Source organism: Equus asinus, chromosome 4 (genome assembly GCF_041296235.1).
Source record: "Equus asinus isolate D_3611 breed Donkey chromosome 4, EquAss-T2T_v2, whole genome shotgun sequence".
Lineage (NCBI taxonomy): Eukaryota > Metazoa > Chordata > Mammalia > Perissodactyla > Equidae > Equus > Equus asinus.
Window position 1 is genome coordinate 140,460,591 of NC_091793.1, and position 19,069 is coordinate 140,479,659.

A 19,069-nucleotide genomic window follows, 5' to 3' on the forward strand; every position below is an offset into this window, starting at 1 on the left:
GTACTGTGTAAAACACAAACTGGGGGGGGTAGGCCCCTCAAGGCCGGCAACAGTGCTAAGGGTAAAGAAGGCAGAGAGGGATAGGAAGTTTGTACTGAATTCAAAGACTTCCAGCAAGAATTTGTCCAATTTCAGGCAACTGAGAATTTTAAGCAAAGTACTTAAGCAAAGTATACAACTTCATGATGTATCGCTAAAGTTGATAAACAGTTCTGAAAAAGTTGTTACATGTGACAAATTTTGTACAATTTTTGAAGGTACAGTATTCATGACTACTATTCTAAAAATCTTATCCTTTGTTCTATCAGGAAAGCAGAAAGGAATGAGGACTATAAAAAAAAGAATTCTGAACACAGATTTTGAAAAAAGTTTAATATAGGGTTAGGTTATCTCCTAGATTAACTGCAAAACTTTTGCTTCCTTTTTGTTTCGACAATTGAAATTATGAAAGCTGTTAGTTTTGTCTTCTATTACTGGAATAATTTAGTTAATACTACAGGTGGTGTTAATATAATAAATACGGAACATCATTGAGGACGTAAATTCTCTCTCTTGATACTTCCTCATTCCAAGGGTGTGGATGTGTAATCTATTTACAAAGAAAAATGTCACATAAATCACCATCACATTATATAAACAGACTCAAGAGAAAACAGAAAAATGTGTTATCCATTAAACTCCTAAGTACCAACACTCAGAAGTAACAACCTATAGAATATGTAGTAATGGGAGGAAATTATGCATTGTAGTTAAGAACAATGGGTTTTGGAGTCAGAACTAGGCTTGAGTCTGTGACTTTTTTGCTGTGGCCTCGGGTAAGCTATCTAATATCCCTGGGCTTCAGTTTCTTCACCAGTAAAATGAAATAATACTATATGATAGGGCTGTAGCAAGAATAAAACAAGATAATGCGTGTAAAACCAGAGTGCTTAGCACACAGACAAAGCTGAATAATCTTTAGCTACATGACTATGATTATTATTACTTAGATTTCCAAGCTACATATCTGATATATGATTATATTACATATATTTTTTCTGTGTATCCAGCTTGACAGAATGCTTACATCTTTTCTTCAGCACTAGAAAAAAGTGGGTGCTAATGGAAGCTCTTCTTATTTCATCCATTTTACAAATGATCTATGAAGATAAACAAATTCACATTTTAAGGATTTTCTTTGTATTTGTCACAAAGATTATCAAATGCTTATAGATGAAAGAGCATCTGTGTATGTTTATTAAACTAACAACGTTTACACACAATACATAAATGTTTTGAAACCTCAAATTTCTTTGATAATTGCAGTAATCATTTTCCTTTGTTTAGTATCATTTTCAAATAAGCGTGGTAGAAGGTTAAATATTACATCATTCAGACAGTTTTCAAAGAGATGATCCTCTAAGAGATCATTCCAACATAATCGTCCATTAACTATTTGTGGCAAGACTGGGTTCCCAGCAGACGTTTCAGCATACGGACGGCTCCTCTACTGCCTGGGCACCCTCTGTGACAGCTTTGACACACTTGGCCATTGTCTGTGAGGCTCTGCTAATTGAATCTGAAAGATATTAAGAAAATATGCATTTTGATAATACAACTTTTAAAAAGCACATAGTAAAACTTTCTTGTTGCACATATTCAGGAACAAAAAATAAAGACTATAAAACTCTATGCAACTGTATGTAAATTTTGTGAGATCAACAAGCAAATTCAGATCATAAGCCCCGCACTAGATAAAAGCTTTTATTTTATTTTGTTTTTGCAGGGAAGGCTCTGCCCTGAGCTAACATCTGTTGCCAGTCACCCCCTCTCCCCTGCCCCCAGGCCCCAGCGCAGGCTTGTATGTCCTCGTTGTGAGTCCTTCTAGTTCTATGTGAGCTGCTGCCACAGCATGACAACTGACAGACGGGTGATGTGGTTCCACAACCAGGAAACGAACCCAGGCTGCTCAAGTGTGAGAGCGCCAGAACCACTAGGCCATCAGGGCTGGCTCGCTAAATGCTTTTAATAAGTATTCCTCTGTTGACTAAATAATTACATACAGCCATGCAATGTGCCAGTATGCAACCAGTAAAAATATTACAGAAAACTATTAAAGACATAGGGAAAAAACGTACATACATATTGTTATTGAAAAACAGACTACAAAAGAGTATGTTTACTAAAATCCGTTGAATTCTACACTTTATGGGCAAGTTTTATGTTATGTGAACTATGTTTCAATAAAGCTGTCAAAAGAGAACCCCGTAGTAAATGAATAATCTCATTTTTCATTTAAATAAATAATATATGTGTATATCCCTGGATGACTGACAAAAATGTTAAAACTAAATGTAGTTAGTTCCGGGTGGGGGACCCAGGTGATATTTCCTTGCTCTTTTGGGCTTAGGGATGTATTCTACAATGAACGTAACTTTTATAACATAACTAAAAAGCCTATGAAAAATAATCTCAGATACAAACTATACCAAAAATTTAAAACTATACTCCTATCTGCTTTTAGACAGAAAGCTATTTAAAATCATCTGTCAACTACCTCATAACCTAGATGTCAGATCAAGCGTTGCCAGAGCTGCAGTAAACAGGTCTCAGTTAGACTGCATTCCTTAAAACCGTCCCTCACGATTTTCCTCAGCTCTGTTCAGCATTTGCACATTCGAGTGTTTTGAGTCTTCTACTGTAATTCTCAGAAAAACCTTCACAGGTGTTTGTCACTTAGAAAAATTCTCCCTAAATTGCTACACAGTCATTTTACATACAATAGTAAAATTTTATATTTAAAATCTGTTAAGTTTTCTTGGATTTTCAAACTCCACCTACCTTGCAGAAACAAAAGAAATTAGAGTAAAATCAGAAAATAAGAATTATATTAGTTCTGGTGTTTGAAAATCTTCAAAGATTAGAAATATCAAATACTACCACTAACAGGCTGGAATCGTAATGCTAACTTAGGTGACCTCATTCCTGACCGCCCTTCTCATTCGGCAGTCATGCTGACAAGTGCATACCTGTCATGTAGAAGTCTTTTATCGTTAGCTGAGGTGGAACAAGCGGATCAGCAAGAAGTTGCTGGTTCACTAACTGCAAAAACAGGAGTAAGAGATCAATAATAGTATTAAAACTAGTACTGTTACACCAGAGGATACGTATGATTTCATAATAATGAAAACTGCATTTAGGCAAGTTTTTACCTTGGAGAGCTCATTTGCTTGCTGGAAATAATTAGCTCCTTCGATATCATCATATCGAACAAGATTAGGAGAGACTTCTTCCAATCTGTTCCTTACTTGATCCAGAGTATCGTATGGGAGAGTTATACCTGCAATCTATAACATATCAGGTCCCCAAAATTGACATAGAGCTTTAAAACTTAAAAATTTCAACTAATATATAATTGCAACTATAGTGAAATGATGCAGTACTAGTGAAAAATCTATTGGTGTCCATTAGCATGTACATTAAGCAACTGGGTAAGTGTGGAACACAACTGTCAAAACTTCTACTAATTCATAAACAGCTGTCGGTACATTAGTATGTTTAGAAAATAGGCTCATTATGAAATAAATGACTAAAGAGATAATGCTATGCTAAATATGAATGCTTCTGCTAACCTGTTACTGATCACATACGAAGTTTCAGACCAGACAACTGTATATTATTATATCAAATCTCATGATGCTTTTTAAAGTAAAGAGAGTGAAAAGAGTGTTTTTGGGCAAAAGACAAGACAAAAATAAAAATACTAATTTCAAATCCCCATCTTCTGAACACATTTTTCCTGCAGAGATTATTCAAATCATCTCTGCGTCTCAGACTTGCATCTTCCTTGACTCTGAAAACCATCCTGACAAGCTAGCGTGTCAAACGTCCAGCTAGCAGCATCACTGCAAGTACCTCAGACAGGGCTCTGATGATTCTCCAGTCTTCTCTTGCCAAGCCGGGAGGTGTCACAGCAACTTTAGTCTGCTGAGCTCGGCCCTCAGTATTGACATAAGTAGCAGACTTCTCTGTGTAGGCAGCGCCTGGGAGAATAACATCAGCTATAGGAGCTCCAACATCACCGTGATGTCCTATGAAAAGACGGAAAACGGCAAACTACATTTTAGTAAAAAAACTGATTAGGTATTACACACGAACATAGTATACATCCTTTTTAAATCCCATTTTTTAAATTACAAAAGTGTTTTAAAAATTAAAATCATATAGTACTGAAGTATTTGGAGTAAAAATTAAGCCCACCTTACCCACCAGGAAAACTACTGTTAACACATTTAGTATGTATCTTCCCAGATTATTTTTCACAAATATGGAAATATGTATAATATCATACACACGTATATAATGAGCAACTAGGTATATTATTTCTCTTGATGATTACAAAGTGGAAATGCTCAGATGTATATTAGCGAAATTTGGTAAAGTAGACTGAAATAGTGAAGGAACGAAAAGTGTACAATATGACAGTAATAATGTTGAAAAGGGCATAAACAGAAAATTATGGAAAACAGTATACTGAAAGACATCACTCATTAATAGTTTAAGAAAGCTGCTAGAAGAAAAAAGAAATGAGTTAGATGAAAGAAAGCTACAGAACAATAAACAAAGTTTCATCTCATTTGTGTACATGTTTGTATAGCCACAGGAAAATGTATGAAGCATGCGTATCAAAACCATCAGCAATGATTATCTCTGGATAAGACTAGGGACAGGATTTTAGTTTATGCATTTGGTTTAACTTCATCAAACTAAAGATAGAAAATATTATATAATGCTTTTTATGTGTCAAGGCAAAAAGCCTATTATGAATTTATAGTGATTATATGTAAAATGAAGTGGAAAGTTATGTAATATTTTTCTCTGTAAAATATCCTGGATTATTCTGAACTCCATTTTATTCCAGAGAAACCTGATTACATTTATAATGAATGAGAATTCAAGAAAATGAGTCAACTGCAAAAAACCAAAAGGGCACTGTTAAATATAATTCATTAAATGCCCTGCAACACAGGACTTATGATTTTTTAACTTTTTACACTGTTGATAAAAAGTGCTTTCTCCTGATTATATAATAACCCTAAATATTCTTTGAAAAGCTGAATTTAATGTTACATTAATATTTCATTGTATAAATAACCATAATTTAACCATTCCTGTTACTGCGGGCATTTAGGTTTCTTCTAGTTCTTTGTTATTAAAGAACATAAGGTAATAATTCTTAATAGCAATATCAACTATGTAACAAATAAAACCTATGATTTGATTTAAAAAAATACTGGGCTGTGTGTGTGGGAAATTCCTGAATGGAAAGTATTCAATCCACTAAATATATTGCTGTACTGATTCGAATACACAAAATGTACTCTCTCTTCTGTTTCGGTGTCACAATGCCCCTTACCTTGATAAATAATGAAACAGTCCTTTGGCAAATCCTGTCGGGTGACACAGCCTCCATCTGCTCCCAGGAGGAACAGCACTTTGGGAGGGTTCTTCCGAATTGCTTCTACCCCAGGTTTATAGCCAAGGTCTAAAGCAGCTACTTGACTTGCAATCCTGTGAAACAATTAGGGACTTTTAGCATATCAGCAGTGTTTTCGTTACAAAAAATTCAATGTGATTCTTGCAATGATACCTAGTCTCTTTCCCTCAAAACTGTCACAGACCTTCCCTCACCTCACGTTTTTCACCCATTTAAAGTAGATGTCAAAACCAGAACGAGCAGTCTTCCATTGTTTTCAGAATAGCAGCCAAAGAAACAAGATGCTTAGGGCACTGTCTCTTCATGAGGTCATATTTAAGGAGTAATTCTCGAAACTTTATACCAATCACAATTGTTGTAAGTTGATTCTTTTCCATACAGTAAGGCATACAACACATGATAAGCCAAATACAGTCATTAGAGAAAAATTAGATGATTTTGAAAACTAAAAAGGAGAAAGTAAACACTCATGAAACTAATTCTGAGCAAACTGTAATTCATACATTGGTGTAGGCCCTGACAGAACTTTCTCTATGAACATATACTTCTTTCATAAGCGGAGAATAATCTTTAAGAGAAGAGGCCCGGAATAACTACACTTTGAGTACCTGGGAGTCTTTGCTCTAGTGTGCTACTGTTAGCTCTCTTTCTACAAACAGCAGCCCTTCAGAGGACCTACTGTGCATAAAGCCAGCTGGTCTTTCACCTGTTTGTTAGGGAGGAGGGCAAGTCAAACCAACTCCCATTAGATGCTGCTGCTCTGTCAAACTCTCTGATGTGACAACATCAAAAGAATAAAATATTTAGAAAACATTTAAAAGAAGCACAAGATTTGTACAATGAAAACTACAAAACAACTCTGAAAGAAATTAAAGACCTTAATAAATGGAAAGACATCCAACGGTCACGGATCGGAAGACAATGTTGTTACGGTGGCCATACTCTGCAAACTGATCTACAGGTTCAATGCAAGCCCTACCAAAGTTCACGGCTGAATTCTTTGCAGAAACTGACAAGCTGATCCTAAAATTCATATGGAATGCAAAGCACCTAGAATAGCCAAACCTATCCTAAAAATGAACAAAGCTGAAGGACTCATACTTCCCAATTTCAAAACTCAGCTCTTCCCCCACCCCACCAGTTTTCTTCTTAATTTTCCTTATTCTAAGCTTTGAGGTTTCTCTCTCTCACAAAGATCCGGGCAGAGACACACCAACTTATAAATGAGCCCACTGCATCTTAGAAAACAAACTGAGTAAGCCTGAGTTTGCCTCTTCGAAAATGACAGGTAAACAAAAGAACTATAGGGCCGATGGAAAGATTCTCCAATTAGAAAATGTGCTTTACTCTGAAACAGACTTACTATAAGAAATACAAATTTTAAAAATATCTGTTTCATGTTCTCAAAAGATGTTAAAAGATATGTCCTAATAAACTAAACTTTCATGAAAAGGAAATCTTGTGATGAGAATGAAATGAAATAAAAAACAAAGCTAATAAATTAAAAATTACAACAGTGTCAGTGCTCCCTAAAATGAAAACTCACAAAATGATAGAAGATAATTTAAGAAATATTCTCTAAACAGAGAAAAAGGAAGTGAGAAAAAATAGGAGAAAAGAGAAGAGCCAAAAGTCTGAAAGGCCAACAAAAGCATAACAAACAGAAGCTTCTGCATGAGAGCAAACAACAATGTAAAAGTAAACCAATGAGCTTTTTCTAAACCAAGAGCAAAAAAACAGATCCAAAAATTTCACTTTGAAAACGGAGAGCATCTATGATATTCCCAAGCAAAGGTAGTGAACAACAAACGAGTGTGACCTGGTTACATTCTGGTAGAATTTCGGGACATCAAAAGTAAGGAATCCAAAGGGTGAGCAGGCAGACAGACACACATACATATATAAAATCAGGTTATCATGTATAAAATTCAGATTAGACGAGATCCTCTCTAAATTATCAAATGAAAGAAAGGGTGAAAAAATACTGACTATTAAAGGAAAAAAGATTATGATTTGTGTACCTAGTCAAGTGGGTCACTTGTGAGAAGGAATCAGAAAGACAGTTAGATGTTCAGAAATTTTTTAAAAAGTCATTAATTTGGGTACCCATTCAGAAAAAAGTACTGTAAGAATAAAGACATGAATGCAAAAGTGAATTAAAAATAAGAAAGTAAAAATTGTGGCTACAAAGGATCTAGAGGTGGTCAATGAAAATAAACTCTATTTAAAAAATACAAAGTTTAAAGAAATGCTTACATAACGATCTACAAGGTCAAATTAAACCAATCAGGAGAAATAGAACATTGAAATTAATGTTTAAGAATGCATTTGAACACTTTTAAATTGAAAAAATTTGTCTATTATACTTAAAAAAGTGTTTAGCCTCAATCCTTAAACAATTTGAAGAATTTGAAAACTACTTAAGGTAGAAATGATTAGGTGAAATGGGAAAACTCATTCACTAATGTAAAACTGGTACAACCTCTCTAAAATTTTTTTCTAAAAACAGGTTGGAAATAAGCATTAAGAGCCTTAGAAATGTTTATCCTGTTCACTCCAACAGTCCTACTTTTGGAAATCTACCCAAAGGAGATTATCCAAAGTTCAGAGGTACCTGGGCATCACAGCATTATTTATAAACAAAGACTAGCATCAATCCACGTTAACAGGAAGAAAACGGCTAAGAAATTATACATACACATGATACTAAATAGCCATTAAAGTTTATATTTATAAAGAATCTCTAACCACAGGAGGACATTCTTTTTTTTTTTTCTACTGAGTTAATGATAGGTTACAATCTTGTGAAATTTCAGTTGCACACTGTTTGTCAGTCGTGTTGTAGGTGCACCACTTCAGCCTTTGTGCCCAACCCCCACCCCACCTTTCCCCTGGTATCCACTAAACTGTTCTTAGTCCATAATTCTAAATTCCTCATATGAGTGGAGTCATACACAGATTATCCTTCTCTTGCTGGCTTATTTCACTTAACATAATTCCCTCAAGGTCCATCCATGTTATTGCAAATGGAGTGATTTTGTTCTGTTTTACAGCTGAGTAGTATTCCATTGTATATATGTACCACATCTTCTTTATCCATTCGTCTGTTGCTGGGCACTTAGGTTGCTTCCATGTCTTGGCTATTGTAAATAATGCTGCAATGAACATTGGGGTGCATAGGACTTTTGGGATTGCTGACTTCAAGCTCTTTGGATAAATACCCAGTAGTGGGATGGCTGGATCGTATGGTAGTACTATTTTTAATTTTTTGAGGAATCTCCATACTGTTTTCCATAGTGGCTGCACCAGTTTGCATTCCCCCAGCAGTGTATGAGGGTTCCTTTTTCTCCGCAACCTCTCCAACATTTATTGCTATTAGTTTTAGATATTTTTGTCATTCTAACGGGTGTAAGGTGATATCTTAGTGTAGTTTTGATTTGCATTTCCACAGGAGGAAATTCTTATTTGCTAATGAAAACTGATCAAAATCAGGACACAAAACTGTATACACAGTATGATTTCAACTATATAACTAAAAAAATATTTATAAAGAGGAAAAAAAAAAGACCAGAAGCAAGTTCACCAAAATAGCAAGAGTAATCATCTACAGATTGTGGAATAAGCATAATTTCTATTTTTGTATACTTTCTTCTCTGTCCAATTTTTATAAAGTAAATTTGCATTAATAGTAAAAAACTTTACTTCAGATGAATTCTCATGTTGGCTTACATTTTTATTATTTAATCAAAGTTAGAGGACTTGTTGCAATTTTTGAACCAAGGTATACTAAAATGATACAGATTTTCTCAGTACTTACTGCTATTTTGGATATTTTTAATATTATTTATTATCTTGAGTTCTTCTCACACAGAAAGTAAGGGTTTCTGAAATTTCACATCTGCTAGTGAGGTGATGTTGCTAAATTTTAAGTTGTTTGTAAATCTAAATGTGACAGTGTAACAGGAACACATATACACAAAATTACTTGAATTTTATAGTATATAGAACAACTCCTCAACATACCTATGAAGGATATTCATAACTTTCCAATCACCAGTCACCCCACTGCTCATCCTCATCTTTTGAGCAATGTTGGAAACCGCTGCAAGAACTGCTGCCCCATCATTTCTTTGGAGTGCAGAACTGCCTAAAACCACCATTGGTTTTTTCGCTTCCTTTAGGACCTATTGAAAAAAAGGGGAGAACTTTAATTAAAAAACATTAAAAGTAAACCAAACCAAATCAAATGTGCATCTACAATATGATGTTCTAAGTCTTAGTGCTAATGTGAATGCCTTTGATTTGCTAGTCAACACACAGACAGACATACAACCAGATTTAATCAAAAACATCTTGCCAATGCTACTGTGAAATGGCTAAACGAGTGTCAGATAAAACATATTTTCTAAAAGTAAGCACTGGGAATGAAAACCCCAGCCACATATCCTTTGGTCAGAATGCCTATGGGTAGGTCCCAGAAAAACTGGGCAATGTTTATAGATTCAGACGGTCCTCTGTAACAGAAGAAACTGTGCTAAAGTACCACGTCTACTGTCTTCCATCTACTGACCACGCCACAGACACGGAGGAGGAGGCTGGGAAAGAAATGACCATTACATCACAATGCATTTTGCTTTAAACCACAGTAACTTCCTGAACACCAAAATCCAAGGGAGAGTGCACCCCAGGAGCAGAGGGAACCTCAGATTTGGTGGAGAACAGAAAAACCGGAAGTAAAGCTGTGGCCTCTACAGTCCACTCTCCTGCCCATCCTCTATAGCATTCTCAAAAAACAGCTGCCCCCAATCAAAGAACCAGCATGAGAAGGAGGCCTAGACACTACAAAGAGGACGTTCCTCACAGGAGGAATTACCCAAGGAAATGTGAAGAGTTCAGAGAAGCAGTTTTCAATAGGCTCAAAGAAAATGAAAAAACATATTCTTTTCTCACTTAAAGAGCTCAAATGAATGACATAATAGAGAGTATTACACATGGAGATTTTCGTCACAGAATTCAGGAAAGAACTGGAAGAGAATCCAACTAGAGATGAACACCATTCCACAAACAACAAAAAACAAATAAAACGACGTAAAGACAGGAATGAGAAAGACAGGCTATAGGAAATTATATAAAACAAACTGGAAAAGAACAAAAGCACACAGGAAAAAGAGAAAAGGGGGTCCAACGTCTACACTGTTAAGAGTTCTTAATGAAGAGAACAGAACTAATAGAAAATACATTTGAACCCATTACAGAAGAAAACTTTCCAGAAGAGCACTAATAAGAAGGTGACACCTTCCTGGGCACGGGGATGGTAAGTAGAGAAAGGATACTTCTCAATAAACAACACTTAACATTTTCAATCCCTGTAATCCTGATAATGTTCTTCCGATTCACAACAACAAAGGGGCTGGGCTGGCTGCTTTGTCCTCTGCACTCGCCTCTTCTTGCCCACACCTGAGGCTGTCAATGAAGCAGCCCTCTGGGAACCAAGAGGAGAGGCTCCCATGCAAACACACAAGTGAGCCAAAGCCCAAGGAGAGCAAGGCAAGAAGGCAGGCTCCTTCCTGGATGACACCCTCGGAGAACCATATCACCCGTCACACTGCCCACCTCCAGAACAGTCGTTATGTAAGAGACAGGAACCCCTTACACGGTTTAACAATCACGACCCCACCACACAAACACCCTCCCCAGTAAAATAAAGAGAACCTTGAATCTTCAGACTGAAAGGTACCCCATGTCCCATAAAAAAGTGATACAGAAACACCACCATTAAGACATATTCTGGTGAAGTTACAAAATTTCAAGGATAAAGAATCAAGTATGAAGTATCAAGGAAGAAGTCTCTAGACGGGAAAAAAAATTAGGACAGGGTTGGGGGAGAATATGGCTGACATCTCTACAGTAACCAAAGCAGCGTATAAAGTTCAGAGCGGAAATAAACGTGTGACCCTAGACTTTCTATCCCGCCCAGACTTTCTTCAGAAATAAAATCGACATCCTCAAGCAAGCAAGAACTCAAAGAATAGTGCACCTACAAGCCCCTCTCAAAAAAATAATAAACTATAAACTCCAGACAGCAGTGAAATGAATGTAAATAAAGAACTCAGTATTGAAAAAGTCATGTAAAAGGACAGATGAAATTTCTTTTAGGAATGCTAACGCTTGCAGTAAAGGAAGATTTCACTGAAGTTTGAAGTTTAATTCTTTCAGTTTCACTTCAACTTCCTCTATGATAATTTCAACTAAAATTAACTCTGGTAAGTAAAAATAGCACGCACAGTACGATCTCATGTTTGTTTGTTTGCCTATCCATCCACCTTGCTCTATCTATGAATAGAGAGATGATTATGACGTTTCATCAGTACTTGTCTGGGGTGATGGGATTCTGGATAGTGTTTTACTTTCTTCCATGTTCTTGTCTATATTGCTATAATTTTTAACAGTAATCACATAATCTTACTACAAAAACAATAAATTTAAACAGTAATAATACTTAAAAATTAACAAGAGTAGATACATTATAATGTGAGAGCACCTGGCTGAATGGATGGCTACCCGAAGCAATGTCCTGAAGAATTTTGGGGGAATCTCCCAGATGGTCATAACTGTAAGTGAGATCCACTGGGCTGCCAATAAGGGCCACTTTCAAATCATTATGAAGCCAGCTGAAATAAAAACAAGGTTTTTAGAGCTGAATTACTAAGTTGGCATAGTTATTGGTCTTGTCAACAATAGGTACTACATCTATTTATATTACAGAATGTCAAAAGCACAAAGGCACCCACAGAACATTAAACCTTAACAGATATAATTGATTGTGTACCTTTCAAAATAAAATATTGCAAAAGTACACACCAAGGTAATTCAATGAATTAATTTGCTGTATAATGCTAACTCTAAGCCAGCTATAAATACTTTTAGAATAAATGATCTGTAGTTTTCACTCTGCCATATTTAAATAGCAGAGCCAATTATCTCTGAATTATCCATTAAAGCTATTTAAACATAGTCCATGAAAATAAACTACATTATTCATATGTATTATCTACGACAGGGAAGTATGCTCTAGCTCCTCCAAAAATAGTTATAAATTCAGTGACCATCTATTCTAGTTTGTCTGAGAAAGTGCTGGTTTTCACCTGTCATCCTGAAGTAATTAACAACTCCCCCTTTCACTCTCAACAGTGTCCCAGTTTAGACAATAAATTATATGGTCAACCTATTCATAAGTCTCTAAGATATAAAAAGATAGAGAGGCATTTTACAAAATAACTGGCCTTTGCTCTTTAACAAAATGTCAAAAAAGGGGACTGAAGAGTCATGACACTAATTACAATGTGTGACTCCAGACTGGATCCTGGGCAGGAAACAAATGATTATCTAAGTGCTTATGGGTGGGTGGGGGGGGGCCGGCTCAGTGGCCCAGCGGTTAAGTTCGCACATTCCACTTTGGTGGCCCGGGGTTCACTGGTTCGGATCCCACGTGTGGACCTATGCACTGGTTGTCAGGCCATGCTGTGGCAGGCGTCCCACATACAAAATAGAGGAAGATGGGCACAGATGTTAGCTCAGGGCCAGTCTTGCTCAGCAAAAAGAGGAGGATTGGCAGCAGATGTTGGCTCAGGGCTAATCTTCCTCAAAAAAAATAAATAAATAAAAAGTAAAAGTGCTTAGGGGGAAATTGGTGAAATCTGAATACAAACTGTGGACTAGATAATAAAATTATACTATTAATACTCAATTCTTGATTATTTAAGAAAACGTCCCTTGTTCTTAGGAAATCCACACAGAAGTATTTGGGAGTACAAGGGCATCATGTCTACAACTTACTTTTCAAACAATTCAGAAAATTACATTCACACATAGCTACAAATGGAGAGAGAATAACAAAACCAATGTGACAAAACGTTAACAGTGGTTAATCTGGGTGAACAGTATACAAAAACGGGTATACGAAGACCACCATTTTCCAGCATCTTGAATTATTTAAAAATAAGAAGATAAAAAAATTAAAAGATCCGCGGGGGGCAGGGGAGAGATGGACATATTAGAACAAACTGCCCTCCAGTTATCTGATGGAGTCTTACTCCCTCTAACACCATGAGGAATCAGCTAAAACAGTCATTTTTCATATACAAGCCAGATTATTATATAAATATTTTTAAAACCCTGAATATTATTACTAACCTCTTGCGAATTCTAGCATTAAATAGTGGTGCCTCAAAACGTGGATTTGTACCAACCAGAAGGACAACATCCGCCTCTTCCACACCAGCAATTGTACTATTAAGAAGATAATTGGAACGCAAATCTGTGCTAGAAATACAAAAGAAAAAATGCAAGTTTACTTTAAAACTAATACACTAACAATCCATAGAATATTCTCATGTCAACAAACCCATGGCACTCCCAGACAAAAAATTTTATGAAGTGTTCCTAAATTACCTCAACATTTATTAATAATAAGATACTTATTAATAACTAGATTCTCCAATTCCTGCTTTGACTTTGGTCTCTGTGAACATAAACTGGTGCGTATGTTGGGGAATCCAAGTTGTCACATATCAGTCACTGAAGCCACAGATGTGTTGATTCATACAGAACTTGTAACCAAACCCGAAAGCCCAGCTCCTAGCTCCCTACTGCTCACCCAGCACCTGCGGTGGGGAAGACCTCTTCCGTGCACAGCGTGTCAGAGTCCACTCTATTAAGCAAATCTTTGAGAGCTACCAGAGCTTCAGCATCCACCAAACCACCTGCAATTGCTGCCACATCCTTGCCTTGAAAACTCTGCAACTGGAAATGCATGAAAAGGAAATCACCAAGAAACAGTCACTCAGCAAAGACCACAATGAATTGCTCAGAAAACAAAACGATAATCATTTTCAAGTACAAAAAAAGCAATAAACTTCTGACTAAAAGTTTTACACCAATTATTGATTAATCTAAATGTGAGAAGCACAGGTATATGTGGGGCCACGGCTAATAACACCAGGTTGCAGGGAAGGTGTTTTGTTTTAAATTAGGAACGACAGGTCCTCAGAATGAGGTCTGAGGATAGAGACTGTGGAGCTATGGTTAAACACAACTTGTTCTGAGGAGTCTGCTAGCCCTTTCTGTATGCTGCTCTTCTCTGACCACAAAGCCACGCCCTCCATTCTTGCTCTGGAAGCTCGCCTTCACTCTGGACTTTGCCTAAGGAGTCACCTTATCTAGGAGGGCATCCTTGATGTGCTAGCTTCCATTAGGTACCCCTCCTACGTGCTCTCTCATGTATCACTTCCTGCACAACTACCCATAGCAGCCCAATTACGCATCTTTCTTGACCGCAAGACTGTGGGAGGTAGGGACCATGTGCTAGTGGTCTTCATACCCCTACAAGTGGCACAACATCTGGCATATAGTTCTCAATAAACACTTGTTAAATGGAAGGTAAGCTTGGTAAGAGGAAAGAAGCAAAGGACAGACATCCACTCTTCACTACAAACATATCCCTTGAAAATCACAAATACGATTTATTCCATATTTCAGTTTTTTACCTTTCCAGCTACACGAGAGAGTGCATCCTCCCAGGAGGTATAAGTTAAAAGCCCCTTTTCATTTCTGACCATTGGCTCAGTAAGTCTTTGACGTTTTAGCCCATCATAGGCAAATCTAGAGAACAGAAATTATACCATTTGTGGAATCTTGCTTAAGAGGCAACTATAATTTTCAAGTTTAAAATCTAAAAGAAATGTTAATTAAATACAGTATTGGTTAAAGTGTCAAAAAGAATAATAAATACTTGAATAAAATAATTATTCCAGATTATTTTAAAGATCATTAAGTATTTTATGAACATCACCTAAAACTAAAACACCATCTAAAAGGTTTGAGTTCTTATGATTTATTTTCAGCTACCTGAATAATCTTAAAATCACAACACAAAAAAATATGATAGCTGAACAAGCCAAAACATTTTTATTTACAAAACTTGAGTGCCTCTGGATATTTTCTCAAAATTATGTTGTGCAAACTCTAACTTATATTTAGCTTCTTTTCTCCAATGAACAAACTGAACTACAGTAAGTATCTTAATCTACTTCAATTTCTCCATCTGGGAGGAAAAACAGTATTTCTCAAAGGTAATATGAAAGCCTGTGATACACCCAGGACTATTAATGTCATTTTTGTCCAAATCACTGTATAAACAATCCAGATTTCATTAGTCTATATTCATTCATTACTTTGCAAATATTAAAGATAGTTCTTTAAAATAAAATTACAAAACTTCCTTTAAATCAACTGTAAAAGTTAAGGAAAACAATATAGCATGTACCTGGTTTTATCAGAGATCCACTCTTCATTGATGTCCTCATGCATCCTTGGCAAAATCCTCATGACTTCTCCAGTTCTTGTGCTTACCACAATATTACTTCCAACTGCATCCATTACATCAATGGATTCTGTCTTTCTAAGAAAATAAACACCTGTATTTACTATGTCGATTTTGAGAATAAGGACAAAGTTTCTGTTACCTGGCTTACCAAAAACAAAAAAACTGTAAAATTACTTTCTGAATTTCTAAAAATAATGGAACTCAGAGGAATTGCAAGAAAAAAGCCCTCATACTTGAATACATCACATAAATTCCTAATGTAAAATGAAGACTTTAAAACTGTTATCTAAAAAACACAAAAACAAAAAAACCTGTTACAGAAGCCAACTGAAAGGGCTCCAAATGGCCAAATCTGGGAAACTTTTAGAATCAAAATAAATAACAAAGAGGGGCAAGATTTCTAGTTATGACCAATTAAGAAGTCTGACAAATCCTCCCACCAAAGAGCAAAAATCGAGCTAGACAAAATTAACAAAAACAATCAATTCAGCACTTTGGAAATCTACCAGAGGCATACAACATCATGAGCAGCTTTTATGCACAGAAAACTGAACTCTGAGTAAGAGCAGGGGAAATCAATGGTGTTCTGGCTCAGGGCTGTTCTTATGCCCTTTCCTACCACCTCAAACTGGAGGGTTTTGCTGGGCTGCAAAGATGGGCGCTTCTTTCCTGCAGGTGAGACTCACTCAGTTCAGAGCAATGGGCAAAGCTGTCTGCAGAAGTGCTACCTTGGAAGTCACTGAGCTGAGGAGAACCTAGGGTCTCCTAGCCTGAGGCTGGAGTCACAGTCAAGGCAAGCAGCCCTGGCGGAGGCTGTGCATGTGTGCTGCCGAGACCAGAGAGGGCCCAAGCTATGCACAGACTCCTGGACAATACTGAGATCGAAGGGCCCAGTGGAAAGCACAAGCTGGGCAGACCTGAAAACAGCCTGAACTTGGAATGTGCTCCTCTATCCAAACACAGATCCACTGGCAGAATACGGAAGCTTTATCGGCTCAAAGTACTTCAGCACAATCACTATCTAACTCCTAAGCCAGGCAGACACAGGAGCAACCCCGAAGAAGCCTTGCTTAAAAACAAAAACAAAAACAACAAAAGACCCCTAATAGCCAAAGGATTCCTGAGAAAAAAGAACAAAGGTGGAGGTATCACACTTCCTGATTTCAAAATATACTACAAAGCCATAGTAACCAAAACAGCATGGTACTGGCACAAAAACAAACACACAGATCAATGCAACAGAATCAAGAGCCCAGAAATAAACCCACACATTTATGGACAGCTGATATTCGACAAGGGAGCCAAGAGCATACGATGGAGAAAGGAGAGTCTCTTCAATAAATGGTGTTGGGAAAACTGGACGGCCACATGCAAAAGAATGAAAGTAGACCATTCCCTTACACCATGCACAAAAATTAACTCAAAACGGATTAAAGACTTGGATGTAAGACCCGAAAACATGAAACTTCTAGAAGAAAACATAGGCAGTATGCTCTTTGACATTGGTCTTAGCAGCATATTTTCAAGTACCATGCCTGACCGAGCAAGGGAAACAAAAGAAAAAATGAACAAATGGGACTACATCAAACTAAAAAGCTTCTGCACAGCAAAGGAAACCATCAACAAAATGAAAAGACAACCTAAGAATTGGGAGAAGATATTTGCAAACCATATATCAGATAAGGGGTTAATATCCAAAATATACAAAGAACTCATACAGCTCAACAACAAAAAAACCAACAACCCAGATAAAATATGGTCAAAAGATCTGAACAGAGATTTCTCCAAAGAAGATATACAGATGGCCAACAGGCATATGAAAAGATGCTCAACATCATTAGCTATCAGGGAAATGCAAATCAAAACTACAATGAGATATCACCTCACTCTGGTCAGAATGGCCAACAAGACAGGAAATAACAAATGTTGGAGAGGGTGTGGAGAGAAGGGAACCCTCGTACACTGCTGGTGGGAGTGCAAACTGGCGCAGCCGCTATGGAAAGCAGTATGGAATATCCACAGAAAATTAAGAATAGATCTACCATATGATCCAGTTGTCCCACTGCTGGGTATTTATCCAAAGAACTTGAAAACACAAATGCATAAAGATACATGCACCCCTATGTTCCCTGCAGCATTATTCACAATAGCCAAGACTTGGAAGCAATGTAGGTGCCCATCAAGGGACGAATGGATAAAGAAGATGTGGTATATATACACAAAGGTATACTACTCAGCCATAAGAAATGATGGAATCCAGCCATTTGTGACAACACGGATGGTCCTTGAGGGTACTATGCTTAGTGAAATAACTCAGAGAGAGAAAGTCAAATACTGTATGATCTCACTCATAAGTAGAGGATAAAAACAACGACAAACACACACATAGCAAAAGAGACTGGATTGGTGGTAACCATAGGGGAAGGGGGGAGGGTGAGGGCAAAAGGGGTGATTAGGCTCACATGTGAGGTGATAGACTATAATTAGTTTTTGGGTGGGGAGCATGATATAATCTACACAGAATTTGAAATATATTACGATGTACATCTGAAAGATACATAATGTTATAATCCAATGTTACGGCAATTAATAATTTAAAAAAACCAAAAATATTAAAATATGTTTAAAAAACTAAGGAAAATCGCATATAAAGAACTAAAGGAAATTATGACAACCAAGAATCAACAAGTAGAGATTCTCAGTAAGGACACAGAAATTATAAAGAAGCACCAAATAGAAATTCTGGAGTTGAAAAGTATAACAACTAATAAAAAAATTTACTACAGGGGCTCAACAGCAGATTTGAGATGGCCAAAAAAAAGAATGAATGAACTCGATGATAGATCAATAGAAATTATCCAATCTGAAGAACAAAGAAAAAAAGATTTAAGAAAAACGAACAGTGTCTCAGAGACCTCTGGGACAACAAGCATAGCAACATACGTATTATAGAGAGAGGAGGAAAAAAACTCTACTTAAACATCTCAGTTCTGTACTGCTCCTGCACCCTGCCCCCCAATCCTTTTGTATATGTAAATACATGGTTTAAAACCTGGAATTTTAAGATACTCCCATCTATTCTGGTGGGAGTTTAAAAATTGGAAGGCAATTTGATGACCTTAAAATATTCAACTACTCTTCCACTTCTTGGTTTAATCAGAATCATATTATGAAATAAAATTTATGAATATAAATGTTTACCATAAATT

General features: G+C 36.6%; 1 protein-coding gene and 1 long non-coding RNA gene across 8 annotated transcripts in view; one reads left to right on the top strand and one right to left on the bottom strand.

The window, feature by feature from the left end:
* Window positions 1-3,906, top strand: part of LOC139045149 (uncharacterized) — a 32,122-nt gene extending 28,216 nt beyond the window's left edge. The window contains exon 3 of one of the 2 annotated variants that reach the window (XR_011503016.1): window positions 3,785-3,906. This is a non-coding gene — a long non-coding RNA (uncharacterized lncRNA). Of the gene's footprint in view, window positions 1-1,765; window positions 2,249-3,784 lie in introns of those variants that run through there. The other variant, XR_011503017.1, reaches the window with a different exon arrangement.
* Window positions 354-19,069, bottom strand: part of NDUFS1 (NADH:ubiquinone oxidoreductase core subunit S1) — a 28,244-nt gene continuing 9,528 nt past the window's right edge. For all 6 annotated transcript variants that reach the window (XM_044768339.2, XM_044768338.2, XM_070508453.1 and 3 more), the window contains exons 9-19: window positions 15,801-15,935; window positions 15,022-15,136; window positions 14,133-14,278; window positions 13,670-13,798; window positions 12,018-12,147; window positions 9,500-9,660; window positions 5,396-5,550; window positions 3,895-4,070; window positions 3,192-3,326; window positions 3,009-3,081; window positions 354-1,558 (exon numbers count right to left, since the gene is read on the bottom strand). In XM_044768339.2, the coding sequence (XP_044624274.1) occupies window positions 1,467-1,558; window positions 3,009-3,081; window positions 3,192-3,326; window positions 3,895-4,070; window positions 5,396-5,550; window positions 9,500-9,660; window positions 12,018-12,147; window positions 13,670-13,798; window positions 14,133-14,278; window positions 15,022-15,136; window positions 15,801-15,935 (1,447 nt within the window). In that variant the 3' untranslated portion in view covers window positions 354-1,466. The remainder of the gene's footprint in view (window positions 1,559-3,008; window positions 3,082-3,191; window positions 3,327-3,894; window positions 4,071-5,395; window positions 5,551-9,499; window positions 9,661-12,017; window positions 12,148-13,669; window positions 13,799-14,132; window positions 14,279-15,021; window positions 15,137-15,800; window positions 15,936-19,069) is intronic.